The sequence below is a fragment of the Musa acuminata genome, chromosome BXJ2-7 (genome assembly GCF_036884655.1).
Source record: "Musa acuminata AAA Group cultivar baxijiao chromosome BXJ2-7, Cavendish_Baxijiao_AAA, whole genome shotgun sequence".
Taxonomy (NCBI): domain Eukaryota; kingdom Viridiplantae; phylum Streptophyta; class Magnoliopsida; order Zingiberales; family Musaceae; genus Musa; species Musa acuminata.
In genome coordinates this window covers 28,848,183-28,862,500 of record NC_088344.1, presented here as the reverse complement: position 1 = coordinate 28,862,500, position 14,318 = coordinate 28,848,183, and the positions used below count along the sequence as shown (strand labels likewise).

Sequence of the window (14,318 nt, the reverse complement as noted above, 5' to 3'; positions counted from 1 at the left end):
TCGGATATGAGATATCCATTGGAGCCCCTATCTTATTGGATATCCAATAAATCTCTGAATTATTGGATCCTATAAATGAGATCCAATAAGAGCCAATGAGAGATTATTTAGTAGACACCATGTTATAACCCTTGTAGATTCTAAACTTGAGGTTGATCTCGTTAGGGGATCGGCCTCCTTGGAACTCTATAGGGGTTTCTCCCTCTAAGTTGCTGCTCAAAGGCCGCAGAAAAGATTTATCTATTACTTATCAAAAGATGATAAATACATGGTTATTTATAGGGTTTCTAAATCCTAACTCCTAATATGACTCCTACTTAAGACTCCTACTCAATTAAGACTCCTAGTTAAGACTCCTAATAAGATTCCTACTCAAGATTTCTATTCCTTTACAACTCCTATTTCTTCTTTAAGAAATAACCTCCAAACCCTAGCCGACCTCTTCACCTCTTTAATAGGGGTCGGCTTAGATAGATTTTATATGAATGCCCCTCTCAATTAGGACTCTCCTAGCTAGAGTCGTAACACACTCATTAATCTAAGAGGCTTGGGTAGTTGGATGGATATTCAGTACCCAATAGAGCAAGATCCATTATGGTTAAGTTGACAAGGGGCTCTATATATAAGAGGGAACCAAAGGGCCATAGGCTAAGCCTTTTTTAGCTGCCACCTCCTATTCTCCTCTTCCCCTCTTCTTCTCCTGCATCCCCTATTTTGGGCGTGTGGAGAGTAAGAAGGGTCGCCCCTTCTTGATTACATGGTGCGTACAACGAGAAGGATTGTGCAGTGATTTGAGGAGTGTATTCGTAGCTCCTGTCATGTGGATCATCGCTAGAGAGGAGGACAGTTAACCTCCTTTATCCTTTCCCATAGATCTATAGGAATTCAGAGATATATGATCTCCCTAAGTAACATAATATTCTTATACACATAGTTTTTCAGTTTCATGGGTTATTACGCACAAACCTTTGCACGAGGACAAGAGACTAATTTTTCTATGGAAATTTAGGATTTTATTTTTTGTTCTTCTACTACGCATATAATGTCACCCTAGATTTCCCAACAGTTTTCGATTTTATGGGTTTTTATGCACCAATCTTCGCACAACGATAAGAGACTATTTTTCTGTGGAAATCTAAGATTTTTTTTTTGTTCTTCTGCAGCGCATATGATGTTACGCTAGATTTCCCAACATATTAGTTATCCCTCAAGCCTCATTTGTGAATTTGATAATGAAGTCTATTATTGTCTCCTCAACATATCGAAATGCTTAAGGTGCATGTTTTCGACAAAGTGTTGCTCGAACTCCTCGGCTAGCTAACCGAAAGAGCTCAACGAGAGTGACTTGAGGTAAGAATACCACACTCAGGTCATTCCCCATAATGTTGTTAGAAAGGCATGACATAATGGAGCATTTGACATGTCATATAGTATCATCTATATATAGAAGGCTATTACATGCTCTATAGGATCTATACCACCATCAAATGCCTCTGATAACTAAAAACTTGGGGGGATCGACTCCTTTTAGATTTTTTGAATAAATGGTGACTTGGTCAAGGGAAAGTCAGAGAAATCCCCCTCCATTAAGTAGCATTCTTAATCCATATCTTTCAAATCTCGATCCATCTATAATATCAGCACTTAAAAAGTATATATGATGGAATCTACTAATTGAACCTCTAACTTGGGGGTCCTCAATTGAGGATGATGATGTCCCTTGATCTCGAAAGTGGGAGATCTCAAGGCTTCCTCCACTGAATGATCAATTGCTAGTGGACGCTTTAGGTTATAAGAGTTACGGTTGGCCGCAGCATCTCGATATGTGTTGGAGGAGTTGCTGATCATAACTCTTATAACCTAAAGCATCCACTAGCAATCGATCATTCAGTGGAGGAAGCCTTGAGATCTCCTACTTTCGAGATTAATGGACATCATTATCCTAGGGTTGTCATTGAATGGGCCAGTTGATGGATGAGGGGGATAATAGACTGCATAATCCCTATCGACATATAACTTATTGAGTAAGACTCAAGTTGACTTTCACAAGGACCATTATATGGGTGGAGGATTTCACCCGAGGAGAGAGACTGATGTTATTGAACAATTACTAATGTTGTAGAGGAGTTTGTGGTGAGGTGTAGGGGTTAGAGAGTTAGAAATATATATATATTTTTTAAGTCGCCATCAGTGAAAGTTATATAGATAAAGAGTAAAGTGCTCTGGTTAGAATACTCATTGAGTGGATTGGAGGGATAATTTTCTTGTCACATGTGAGTCTTTTTAGCATTAAAATAATATAAAAATATTGATGATCACTAGATTAACCTGACTTGGATCAAAGGGATGATACTCTCGTGATATGTTAGTCCTCTTAGTACCAAATGATATAAAAAATGTCGGTGATTGCTAGATCAATCTAATTTGATTTGACTTAGGTCTTGAACTCTCAATCATATATCGACTTATACAAAGATTGATGTCGGATGGAATTTCTAATATTGTTCCTCTGATAATTAAGTTAGTAATGAAATAATATGTCTTTGAGTAAATAATAACCGATTATGATTACTATGATCTAATATATTTTCTATGAATATTTGATTAATATCCATGTGCTCATATGTTGAGTGGGCTTGGCCTCGATTACTATATTGGTGATTCTCGAACTTATTTTTAAGGTGGATTTGATGATTAATATTAATAAGGATAAATAAATTTGAATATATGAATTCAAAGGCCAACTGATTATCAAATCGCTTTTCTTAATTCTTAACATGTCATTGGGAACGGTTTTAGAGAAATCCTAATATTTCATGAGTTTTATGTTTTGACTAAAAATATTATATAATAGGCTCCCGTTGTCTTATTTCTTAACTAATCTAGTTATCATTATTTCTTCTAATTATTATTTATATGATCACGATAGTGACTCCATTCATCTCTTATTTATATGATCACGATAGTGACTCCATTTTTGAAAATAAATTAGATGTTCAATTTGATTTTTGAAGTCAAGGTAATAGATTCCTTAATATTTTAATTATACATATCTTTTGATTATTATCAAATATCGATAATGAAGCTAGATACCGACCCCTCAAGGAATACTCCCATGAGTATTTTTCTGGCACGGCAGGTGCAGATGTCTCGGGGGTATTGTGAATATATTGGCGAGGTTCTGATTAAATGGAACAATTCTGAACAAGGCCCGGCATGAACTAAACTCGGAAGGCGGTCGAGCAACGGCGTCATTGGTACGCGCCCGCCCTTGCTTGGGTCCCAAGGCAACGTCCTCTTTTAAATACCGCCCTTGCTTGGGTCCCAAGGAAACGTCCTCTTTTAAATACCCGCCCTCTGCGCCTCCTCAAACGAAAGACTCTCTCCTTTACCGGCGCTTTCCCTCTATCAGCCTCACAGCCAAAACTCCACCACCGGTCGACCGATACCAATGACGTCGTCTCCCTCTCCCGCCACCACCCTCCTCGGCCCGCCCGAGATCCGACATCCCCCTCCCACCTCCGTTACCGCGCCACCACCACAACCACCACCAACGCCGCCTCCCACCGGCGACCCCTTGCTTGACCTCATGGATGCAGGTTTCAACGCCGACCCTTCGCGGCCGCCCATGGGCCTCACGGAGAACCTCTCCCCGACCTACATCTCCTCCGGCGACTCCTGCCTCGACTTCTTCTTCCAGGTCGTCCCAGGCACAGCCGCCGAAACGGTGGCCGAGCTACTATCAGCCGCCTGGGCGCAGGACGCCGCTACCGCGCTCAAGCTTGCCTGCCACCTTCGAGGCGTCCGCGGCACTGGCAAGTCCGACCGCGACGGCTTCTATGCCGCTGCCCTCTGGCTCCACCGCCACCACCCTAAGACCCTCGCCCTCAACCTCCTAGCCATCGCCGACTTCGGCTACCTCAAGGATCTGCCGGAGATACTCCACCGCCTGATCGCCGGCGACAACGTTCGAGCGAAGGCCAAGGCCGAGAGGCCGCATCGCGGTCCTCAGGGCCGTTGCTTCGGCCGCCGTCCATGCTGCCGCCAGTCGGAAAAGCTGCCCCCAACGATAAAGGCAGGGACGAGGGAAGAGAGAATTGCCGCCGATTTGGCCAGGGGCAAGATCTTGTCGGCGCAGTCGACGGAGATCCGGCGGACGAAGCGCACGGAGATGGCGATCAGGGCCATCGAGCGGCACACTCGCGACCCCGACTACCGGTTGCTCTACGACCGCGTGGCGGACGTCTTTGCCGAGCTTCTCGCTGCCGACCTCCGCCACCTGAGCGCCGGCGAGGTCGCAAAGATCTCCCTCGCCGCCAAGTGGTGCCCCTCGGTCGACTCCTCCTACGATCGCTCCACCCTCCTCTGCGAGGCCGTTGCGCGCCGCGTCTTCCCCCGGAGCTCCGATCCCGACTACCTTTCCGTCTCGGACGCACACTATGCCTACCGCGTCCGCGACCGCCTCCGTCGCGCGGTTCTCGTCCCCCTTCGCCGGGCCATCGACCTCCCGGAGGTGTACATGAGCGCCGGCCAGTGGAGCATCCTCCCCTACAGCCGCGTCGCATCCGTGGCCATGAAGAACTACAAAAAGCACTTCTTGAAGCACGATCGCGAGCGCTTCACCCAATACCTCGACGATGTCAAGAAGGGGAAGGCCAAGATCGCCGCCGGCGCGCTCCTGCCCCACGAGATAGTCAAGGACTCCGGCGACGAGGTCGCGGAGCTGCAGTGGAAGCGGATGGTCGAAGACCTATCCAAAATAGGGAGCCTGCGGAACTGCATCGCCGTGTGCGATGTCTCCGGCAGCATGGACGGCACGCCGATGGAGGTCAGCGTCGCGCTCGGGCTTCTGATATCCGAGCTGAGCGAAGAGCCATGGAAGGGCCGAGTGATCACGTTCAGCGAGAGGCCGATGCTACACCGCATCGAGGGGGAGTCGCTGCAGGAGAAGACGCGGTTCGTGCGGATGATGGACTGGGGGATGAATACGGACTTCCAGAAGGTGTTCGACAAAATGCTGGACGTGGCGGTGGAGGGGAGGCTGCCGGCAGACGGGATGGTGCGGAGGGTGTTCGTGTTCAGCGACATGGAATTCGACCGGGCGTCGCCGAATCCATGGGAGACGGACTACGAGGCGATCAGGAGGAAGTTTGAGGAGAGCGGGTACGGGAAGGCGGTGCCGGAGGTGGTGTTCTGGAACCTTAGGGGCACGTCGAGATCGACGCCGGTGGTTTCGACGCAGAAGGGGGTGGCGCTGGTGAGCGGCTTCTCCAAGAATATGGTCAAGTTGTTCCTGGAAGGGGATGGGCAGCTCAGCCCGCGGGAGGTGATGGACTCGGCGATCTCCGGCCGGGAGTACGAGAAGCTCGTGTTGTACGACTGATGGTGAACACGCCATCCAACGGTTGATGAAGCGGGCCATGGCGTTCTTCGAGTTCTTAAGTCAATGTATGTATGCCTGGTTGCAGCCTTTCTTTAGGGGGTGACAAGTTGATTAGTGCTTGTCGTTGTGACGTTAATAAATTTTTAATATTCGATAACAACAATAATAAATCCTAATTATTTCATTTATTTATGATCTTTTACATCTTTTATTTTTTTCTTTAATATTAAAATATAATATTATAAAAAAAATTACATAATTGAATCATGATTACTATATAAGGTTATTATACTACCTCTTACGTGACGACGGTTTGAGTTAAAAGAATCCGTTCAATACTTTATTTACATGGAAACGTTTTATCAGGAAAATCAACAAAGATTAATAAAACAAAATAAATTTTAACTCAATAACAATCTACAAAAGCTGAAAAAGTGCGAAAATGAAACCACAGGAACAAAGCTGATTCCCACTTCATCCTCTATCAATCAATCACATAAACCTTTTCTTGATAAAGACAATTTTTCCCGGTGTCCATCAGTCGCATGCATACAAATGTCATTCGCGTGCATTAAAAATGAACTATACAGATAAAGCATCATAAAACAGCACAGAGAACAACCTTAACGATGAAGCCCAGCTGAGTAAGATAATACTCATCTCAGAAAACAGCAACATGATAAACCTAATTCTACTGTAATCATACAACTCCTGACCCGGGAGTACCCTAGCTCAAGACATACCGGAACCACTCACCATGTTCTACGGTAGGCAGATGGTATCATGCAATTGATCTCTAGAACTCAAATGCTCGATCAACACAAATTGGTAAATCAAGTAGGCAAAGCACAATGTTTTCTGCTGGCCTTGTCTGAAGTAGTAATCCATTGGGAGTTATCAGTCCACATCTCATATTGGGTCATGCAATAGATTGTAAGAATTAAAAAGCTTAAGGGTGGAGAAACATAAAACAAAACACGTTAACTAATCAATGGACAGAAAATGCAAGCCTTCAAAGCCTATGGGCCAAACATATCAAATGGTAAAGAGTTTGGCGCATATCTCAACTAGCAATGTCAAGAACAGTTATCATTTTCACAGATCACGACTAACTAAACTGATAACCACGACCTATTTCCTTCTTGTCAATAAATATATCACAATAGCATTCCTTTGAGGTGGGGCAACTAATATCACTAAAACCATGTTCATGCACCCAAAATATGCCATCCATGAATAACAGATGAACAAACCCCAAGTGGCATTAACTTTTTTTCAGTTAGATGAAAGTAAGTACATGTCGTTCAACAGCCAAGTAATGGTTCAGCCATCACAGAAGACAGTGGTATGCCAAACTTACTTCAACAACTCTGCCCCTTCAACTGCACTTTTGCTCATAGTTCTCTTAGTCATCTTCCTCCTCTTCCTGTTTAACAAAACAAAGATAAAAAGGTTAGCACCTTTTCCCACTGCAACTTAACAATCTATGGAACTATTTTGACAATCACACAAGCCTCTTCACTTCCCTCTTCTTCCTCTTCATCATCATTCACCTCAGACTTGGATTTGTCAGACTCGTCTTCATCACCAGCTGCATAACTCCCTCCGCCAGACTACTCGAATAGCCATCAAGAGAATCAATAGTTAGCTAACTGATATGTGAAAAGGTTGAACCAAGGCAAACAGGTAGATGTGGGAACTGGACCTGGTTATTATTGTATGTAGCTAACTTCTTCGCGTACTCCGTCTTTAACTTAGCTGCTTTGGTCACATAGGGAACCTTCTCCTGTAATTAACCACAAAAAAAAGATCATCTTTATTTAGATCAAAGCTTTCAACAGGACCATTGATCTAAAAAGGGGCAAGCTGTGGTGATCGCGTACATCTTCTGACATGGACTTCCACTTATCCCCACCAGCTTTACCAACCTATTTGATCAAAAAAATTGAGATCAAATCTTTTCTTTTATGATGAAAATTGACATACTAGAACAGATGGATCGGTAGAGAACATAGAGGAGTTTACCACAGAGACCGACTTATTATTCGGGTTCTTTTCCTTGAAAGACTTCCGGAACTCTTCCCTGCCATTTCAAACCAGCAAAACAACGTAAGTCAAACAATCAATCATAGAAGCCAAACAACGGACAGAAGTACCCACATGAAGACAAAGAAGGCACTGGGAGGCCTCTTAGGCTTGTTGGGATCCTTGGCGGCCTTCAATTTCCTCGGCTTCTTACTCGCCCGTTCCGATCCCTTCTTCGCTGAAAGCCTTGAGAAAACAAAACATAGAAGTACAACCAGGTCCCAAAAGGACTTCCTAACTCCTAAAACACCGATCGATCCACCAGCCAAAGCAGAAAGGACAAGAAGAGATCCTCACTTGTTATCGGCCTTCTTGGAGGCATCCGCCTTTGATTTTACCCGTTTCATGGAGAGACCTACAACAGAAGCCATCAGATCCGTCATAAACAACCCGAAAAACAGCAGAGTGACAAGAAAGAATTCCTCACCTTGAGAGCACAACTTCGCGGGGCGGTAGGGAGGGACGGAAGAGGCAGAAGAGGAGCGATCAGGTCATGGGAGAAGGAACGCCCGCGGCGCGGGGGCGTGGGGGGAGAGGGGAGAGGAAGAGGGGGAGATAAGAACGGCGAGCTGTGGGGGCGTGGGGAAGGGAACAAGTTTGATCAAACGGTTCCGGTGGCGGAACGAGGCAGAACGATGGAAGCCCGACCTACGGCTGAACTCTGACGGGGACCCACACAACCAAATCCAAGATTCTTTTAGGAAAAATCACAGTTTTTTATTAATTTATTATATAATTTTTTATTGAAAAAAAAGAAAAGACTTGAGGATTTCTTAATGAATTCTTTTTTCATCATAATAGTAGAATCTTGGGATCGCATCTCTTCTCATCTCCAATATAGTCTAAAAAAAATTATTACTATTTTTTTTGATAAAATTTTGTATAATTTGTTTTGTGGAAGAAGAAAAAAATTTTATTGGTGTAGTCCTATATAAAAAATGAGTAAGAATTGAATTGATATGAGTTTGATGATTCTATTATCATTAATTATATTATAAAAAAGGAGAACTAGATTTGTTCCTAAAAAAATATTTTATTTTTTTAATTAAGATGGGATTACCTCTTGAATAAAAAAATTAGTAATTTAGATTTGAAAAACTAATAGGTTAATTATGTCATCAAATCATATAATACATTTGCAATCTAAAAAATTATGCTTAGGTGGATTTGATTAAGACTATGTCAAGATCTTAATGAGGGGATTATAATATCTTGATTTAGTCTCACATATTAATTTATAAAAATATAATGAATGTAGTTCTAGCATATTTTGTTAATTTATTGATTTCTTTTTAGACAGAGATAAGATGATGAAAGATGTGATTCCCACTCAACTTTTCTGGGACTTGAAAAAGACATAAAAGTAATTATCAGGGAGAATATTCTTTCACTCGTACCATTTTATTTAAGTTTGACTCTTTATTTTCTTTACTTTTGTGATAGTTTTTGGTCTCTTTTTCTTTTTGTCAACCTAAATTGAACATATATCCAATGAGTGTGATTCCCAAATTGCTACATTTGTATTATCTCCAAAGGACCTCCTTAAATTGTGAAAAGACTTTCAACATTATTTGCCAACTAAATATAAGAAATTGCCTCTTATGAAAGAATATATATATATATATATATATATATATATATATATATATATATCCTTATGTTTGTGATGTTCCGAGATTACATATCAGTGGAGCGACACAAACTCATGTTACAAGGAAATAAATCCTTTGCATTCAGATTTCATGTAGAAGGCAACAATTGGGACAACAGTGTCTGTCCTTTAACACAATTATTCTCAGATGCAACTCTACTCATTGTCTCTTCTCTATATTGTAAGCAACAGTGTGCTCCTTCCACACTCCATTCTCCAAGTATTTCTCATAGAAGCTTACATTTCCAGTAGTCTTTACAGATAAAGCAGCAGTGCTTCGCGTTCCATATCGACCCTGTATGGATCAAAGAAAAAGACTAGATATATGTGTTTTGGTACAAAGAAAATTATCATATGGAAGAAGTTTGGATTCAATGATTACTAATTCGGTCTCAACTCCTACAAAAACAGAGCTTAAATTGAGTTCCCAATTAGGATCACAGCCGGTGTTAGGCAGCTTTTCTCTATTAGCCTTTGTAGTGTCAAACATCAGCTCTTCGACCATGTCCTCTTGCGAGATTTCTTCATCTCCATGCTTCAGAATTATGTCCATGAAACTTGTGCCAAGGCGCTGCGCCTGCACGAGAATGAAGATGAACTAAGTAGTTTTGCTCCACTTTGTATGAAGCATGAGAAACGTATAGGATTCATAGACATAATGTCAGTGATGGCTTTCTTGTCATTCAACCACTTGTTGGTGCCTTCTAATTCTTGTGAATTTTATGTTCATAAGAATGACAATCTCAGTGATGGCTTTCTCTTTTCATTGTGATCTTATCACTTTGTTTACTTTCCTATTACCAAAATCTCAAGGTTCTTCAATCACTGATGAGGTTTGCCAAACAGAGAAGCAAATAGTGCTACTGAATAATAGTTTCCATATGTTTAAGTTGCCGCTTTCAAGATAAGTTTTCAATAAACTCTAATATAGGTTTACTGATCTACTCTAGAGTGAAGAAGTATGGTTTCAACAGAAAGGACATGACATAGAACTTCCCAAATTATAGCAGATTACATATTAAGTAAATATGCATGTAACTGCATGTCAAAGTACACAATGCGTAACTTGTTTCTTGGTTTCTTTCCTTCCTCCTTTTTATGTTTTTGCATCAAAACTTTGTTAAAGGTGACCAAGGTGAGTTGGTCTTCCAATCAAATCAAGTATTACGGCAGGCAACATGTTTTATATTTTTACCATTATGTGCCACTTTAATTGCATGAACTGTTGTGATGTACTATTTGTCAATACAGGAAACCAAAACTGTACGATTAGTAAAGATCCAACTAAAATGGCAAGGGAAAAGACATTAGCATCAGTGAAGAACATTACAAACATATTCTGGATGAATATAATCATCAAAACACAAATTATGTCATCTGCTAAACCATTCAGGAATTGGAATCAGAACTCTTTATGATTACTTGCTTACCTTAGGCCAAGAAGAGTCCAACTTTGCATTGGAGAGCACATGAAGACCTGGAGAGACCACTTGAACAGAAACAGGCTCTCCCTTAGGTCGATTGGACACATAAACCATGAGTTTGGAAGAAGTATCAGCTAATATGAGGTTGAAACCATTGTATTCATTTGCTTCTTTTACCAGATCCTCTGCAAATTCCACAGGGCTCTTTCTATCCTGAAATGAAAACCCAATGCCAAAAGAGAATAATGCAGAACCTTCACAGAGATGCAAACTTACAAACTCTTATCTAATTCTGTGATTAAAATCAAATGCATTATTGTGCATGTGAGCTGGCGAAAAGATACAATGTATCTATCAGCAAAAGAAATCAAAGTTAACAACTATGTAATACTCTTAAGCACATATGGACAATTACATCTTACAAACAGAGTCCAGTGACCACCTGAAAAAGGTAAGCATCCATGCCAAACATACAATAGCAGATAGCTTAAGTTATCACAACAAGGGTAATCAACATGACCATTCACACAGATATAACCATCCAATGAAACCAAAAGGACCAAAGTGCAACATAAGTTTTCTTAACAAAAGTTTATTGTTACCTTTAATTTAGAGTACTAGCGCTGCACATATCTAAAATATTACACATCTCAGGAACTCAAGAAAAGTTTTACATAATGAGCACAAGATAACATGTTCAAAACATATGCTAAGACAGCTGTTTATGAATTAACACACGTTAAGCCGTACTTGCAGTAAATGCCAATTTTCATGTTTAAAGTGCAGATAGGATAAATGGAAAATTTTCATGTTTACTAGGTTATGAGAAAGCACAATCAAAATGGAATTCTGTAGAAACAAATGTGTATCATGCATTTGAAACAAATGAAAAAAACAAAGTAATATGAACAAAGAATAATAGCAGGTGATGATTACATAAATGCCATGTTCGACATTTTTATGTTTGGAAGCATTATGTTTTTCTTGTCATGGCAAAGAAGATTGCCAAGTTTCCTACTAAACAGAGAAGATGTTTCCAAGAAATGAATGAACGGAAGATATCAATGTCAAGATCATAAAGATACAGTACCTGCAGGAACCTGAGAGGCAATTCTCCTCTGCTCTTTGCACTGGAGAGAAGGTCAGGCTCCAACACATTAGTCAAAAAAGCCAGCCTTCCATCCTTTGTGCACCCCAGCCAAGTCCCACCAGCTAACCCATCTCTCCCTCCCAGTATCTTCTGAAATCCATCTCCCCACCATGCTACTGGTTTAGTAGGCCTGCCATCCAGTGAGATCCAACATGATACATGTTGATACTATCAATTGCATATGCAAATTTCAATTTTTGCAAGCATTTGTGAAGGAGATGACAATGATATATACTGGAACTAATCACCATCAACAATCTTGTATATACCAACAGGCAGTGCAACATATGGAGATTTGAAACTTGTGAAGCCTATATGGAGGAGTTGAAAATGAATCAGGTTTGATGCAGTGACTAAAGACCATGTCCACATTGATCCAGACTAGAGATCATATGAATTCATGGAACGATAATACAATGATTGAAGCAAACTTAGTGAAAGGTTTTGATCATACCTATCATGGAACTCATCTCTATTGAGCAGAAGGAGAAGTGGGTAGACAGGGTGAGACTGCCAAAGCCATGCAGCAATGCACATTGTGACTCTCGATTCTGCTCTTATCCCTCTCTATACCTCTTGCCTCATCTTCTTTACAGGAACTCACAGTATATATACTGCTCAACCCTCCACCAACTTGCCAAACGCAGCAAGGGAGTAGCCAAACAAACAGCACACTGCAGTCACTCCAGTGCCCACCACTCCCAGCTATTTCGATGACTATATTAACTAGGGTAGGCAACCGCCCCAAGTAGATTATTGGTAAGCATACATAATGAAGAGATGAGTCGGTTTATGACATGCAAAGAATCTGATCCCTGGCCTAACTGCAACTCTGAATGAGTTGAAGCAGCCTTGTTACCCCCATCTTCTTTTCTTACGCAAAACAACAAGCTCCGGCAGCATCAAAAGAATCACAGAGTACCAAGAGGAAAATCTCACCACAAAGAAAGGTCTAAGATCGTGGCTAGGCATACTAAATTACGCCCGTAATTATATCCCTAATCTGGGAAAACTCTTGGGACCACTCTATGCCAAAACAAGCCCGACTGGTGAGAAGAGGTTTAACGAGCAAGACTGGGAGCTGATCCGAAAGATCAAAAGTTTGGTTAAAAATCTTCCAGACCTGAAAGTACCACCAGAGGAATGTTTTATCATATTCTAGAAACGGATGGCTGCATGGAAGGATGGGGGGGGGTCTGCAAGTGGAAGAAAATGAAGAACGACCCCCGGAATACTGAGAAAATCTGTGCCTACGCGAGTGGAAAATTCAACCCCATCAAGTCCACTATCGATGCAGAAATGCATGCAGTAATGAAGACTTTGGAAAGCCTGAAGATCTACTTTCTGGATAAGGAGGAAGTCATAATTAGGACAGACTGTCAAGCCATCATAAGCTTCTTCAACAAGTCTGCCCAGAACAAACCTTCTAGGGTCCGGTGGATGGCCTTCGTCGACTATATAACCGGATGCGGCGTTGAAGTAAAATTCGAACACATCGAAGGAACCAGTAACATTCTCGCCGATTCCCTATCTAGACTAATAAATATTCTAGTCGCAGGATGGCCGGACGAGCAAGCAATCCTAATGCTGGAGGCTACCAAGGAGGTCCAAGCGAGACCAAACCCAAGAGCTGCAGCCTACCTCAACCAATTCCTGACAACCTGGCAGAACAATACCTACAAGGGATCGCCAAGCTCAGGGCAGGATTCCGAACAGGAATCCCCCTTCGAGATCTCGAAACAGTTGAAAAAGAGCTCAAAATCATTCAAAGAGAGGCCGCCCGACAAGCCTGCGTCACACTACGGTGCCTCCTCAGCATCCACTCAGCAAAGACGGAAGAATACCAAAGGAGGAGTGGAGGAAAAGACAACTGGTACAAAGACTGGCTACCAACTGTCCTTCAGCAGCAGCAGCAATTAGAGAGGGCCCTCACACTAACACAAGATGCTGCCCACAGGCTGGAAAGCTTCAACTTCTAATAGTTATGAAATTTTTTTTACTAGCTGTCGCACTGAGCCCCGGGGAGCCGTGCAAAGTTTGGAGTCTAGCGTCGGCGTTCTTCGCCTTTTAAGAAATTTGGAGTCTAGCGTCGGCGCCCACAGAAGGGCGCCCCTGGTTTTTAAAACCACTGGTTTAAAGGGAACGGCTGGACAAAGGGTGTCGATGGGGACCAGAGATCACCCGACCCTATGCCTTCAGTTCTCTATATAAACAACTGCATCTCTCATTGCAGAACAGACAGAAAATATCTGAAGTTCTACTTTGAGAAGTCTTTCCAAGTTTTACCAAGTTTTAATCCAGAGTCTGTAAGTTTCTTACTAGTTCTTAATATATATCTCTGCTTTTAAATCTTGAAGCACGCACCGACCGGGCAACTTGCTCATCATCCTGTGGTTTCGACATGGAGAAGATAACACCATGCAATGGCGTTCGCAAGTATCCTTGGTTTCAGGACTGCAAGTAACTGTAAATATAAAATCTGTAATATATTATTTGTAATACAAAAATACTTTGATTGAAATCAAATAACAATATATTGGATTTACGATACATATCTTTCAATATCACGTGAAAAGAATTTGATTAGATTTGTAAAGGCACCATCTTCGGATCCGAAAACCTCTA

At 41.8% G+C, this 14,318-nt stretch overlaps 3 protein-coding genes across 8 annotated transcripts; 1 reads left to right on the top strand and 2 right to left on the bottom strand.

Moving 5' to 3' along the window:
• The first annotated feature begins 3,344 nt into the window (after positions 1-3,344).
• LOC135617500 (uncharacterized) lies at positions 3,345-5,571 on the top strand. Its single transcript, XM_065117807.1, has one exon. The coding sequence runs from the start codon at positions 3,452-3,454 to the stop codon at positions 5,381-5,383; it is 1,932 nt and encodes a 643-aa protein (XP_064973879.1). The 5' UTR covers positions 3,345-3,451; the 3' UTR covers positions 5,384-5,571.
• A 1,056-nt stretch (positions 5,572-6,627) lies between these two features.
• Positions 6,628-8,082, bottom strand: LOC135581329 (HMG1/2-like protein). Of its 6 annotated transcripts, none has more exons than XM_065117801.1 (8): positions 7,896-8,073; positions 7,766-7,823; positions 7,544-7,654; positions 7,409-7,466; positions 7,267-7,311; positions 7,089-7,169; positions 6,892-6,996; positions 6,628-6,809 (listed from the first exon to the last, which is right to left on the bottom strand). In XM_065117801.1, exons 2-8 carry the CDS (start codon positions 7,813-7,815, stop codon positions 6,789-6,791), a joined length of 471 nt encoding a protein of 156 aa, XP_064973873.1. In that variant the 5' UTR covers positions 7,816-7,823; positions 7,896-8,073; the 3' UTR covers positions 6,628-6,788. The 6 variants fall into 6 exon arrangements, with proteins under 6 accessions (XP_064973873.1, XP_064973875.1, XP_064973876.1 ...); XM_065117803.1 differs by having other exon boundaries at positions 6,628-6,805; positions 6,906-6,996; positions 7,896-8,072; XM_065117804.1 differs by having other exon boundaries at positions 6,628-6,810; positions 6,910-6,996; positions 7,896-8,072.
• A 1,142-nt stretch (positions 8,083-9,224) lies between these two features.
• LOC135616329 (uncharacterized) lies at positions 9,225-12,381 on the bottom strand. Its single transcript, XM_065115521.1, has 5 exons — positions 12,148-12,381; positions 11,634-11,823; positions 10,550-10,756; positions 9,502-9,696; positions 9,225-9,414 (listed from the first exon to the last, which is right to left on the bottom strand). Exons 1-5 carry the CDS (start codon positions 12,228-12,230, stop codon positions 9,280-9,282), a joined length of 810 nt encoding a protein of 269 aa, XP_064971593.1. The 5' UTR covers positions 12,231-12,381; the 3' UTR covers positions 9,225-9,279.
• Positions 12,382-14,318: the final 1,937 nt, after the last annotated feature.

What these genes read in the sequence shown, in the direction of transcription:
- LOC135581329 (XM_065117800.1), bottom strand. Translation starts at nt 7,815, where the DNA reads ATGAAACGGGTAAAATCAAAGGCGGATGCCTCCAAGAAGGCCGATAAC. An exon ending in ATAATAAGTCGGTCTCTGTG is followed by an intron (nt 7,312 to 7,408) that starts GTAAACTCCTCT and finishes TTGATCAAATAG; the next exon opens with GTTGGTAAAGCTGGTGGGGA. An exon ending in GGAAGTCCATGTCAGAAGAT is followed by an intron (nt 7,170 to 7,266) that starts GTACGCGATCAC and finishes GGTTAATTACAG; the next exon opens with GAGAAGGTTCCCTATGTGAC.
- LOC135617500 (XM_065117807.1), top strand. Translation starts at nt 3,452, where the DNA reads ATGACGTCGTCTCCCTCTCCCGCCACCACCCTCCTCGGCCCGCCCGAG.
- LOC135616329 (XM_065115521.1), bottom strand. Translation starts at nt 12,230, where the DNA reads ATGTGCATTGCTGCATGGCTTTGGCAGTCTCACCCTGTCTACCCACTT. An exon ending in AGAGATGAGTTCCATGATAG is followed by an intron (nt 11,824 to 12,147) that starts GTATGATCAAAA and finishes ACTGGATGGCAG; the next exon opens with GCCTACTAAACCAGTAGCAT. An exon ending in TAGGAGTTGAGACCGAATTA is followed by an intron (nt 9,415 to 9,501) that starts GTAATCATTGAA and finishes TGATCCATACAG; the next exon opens with GGTCGATATGGAACGCGAAG.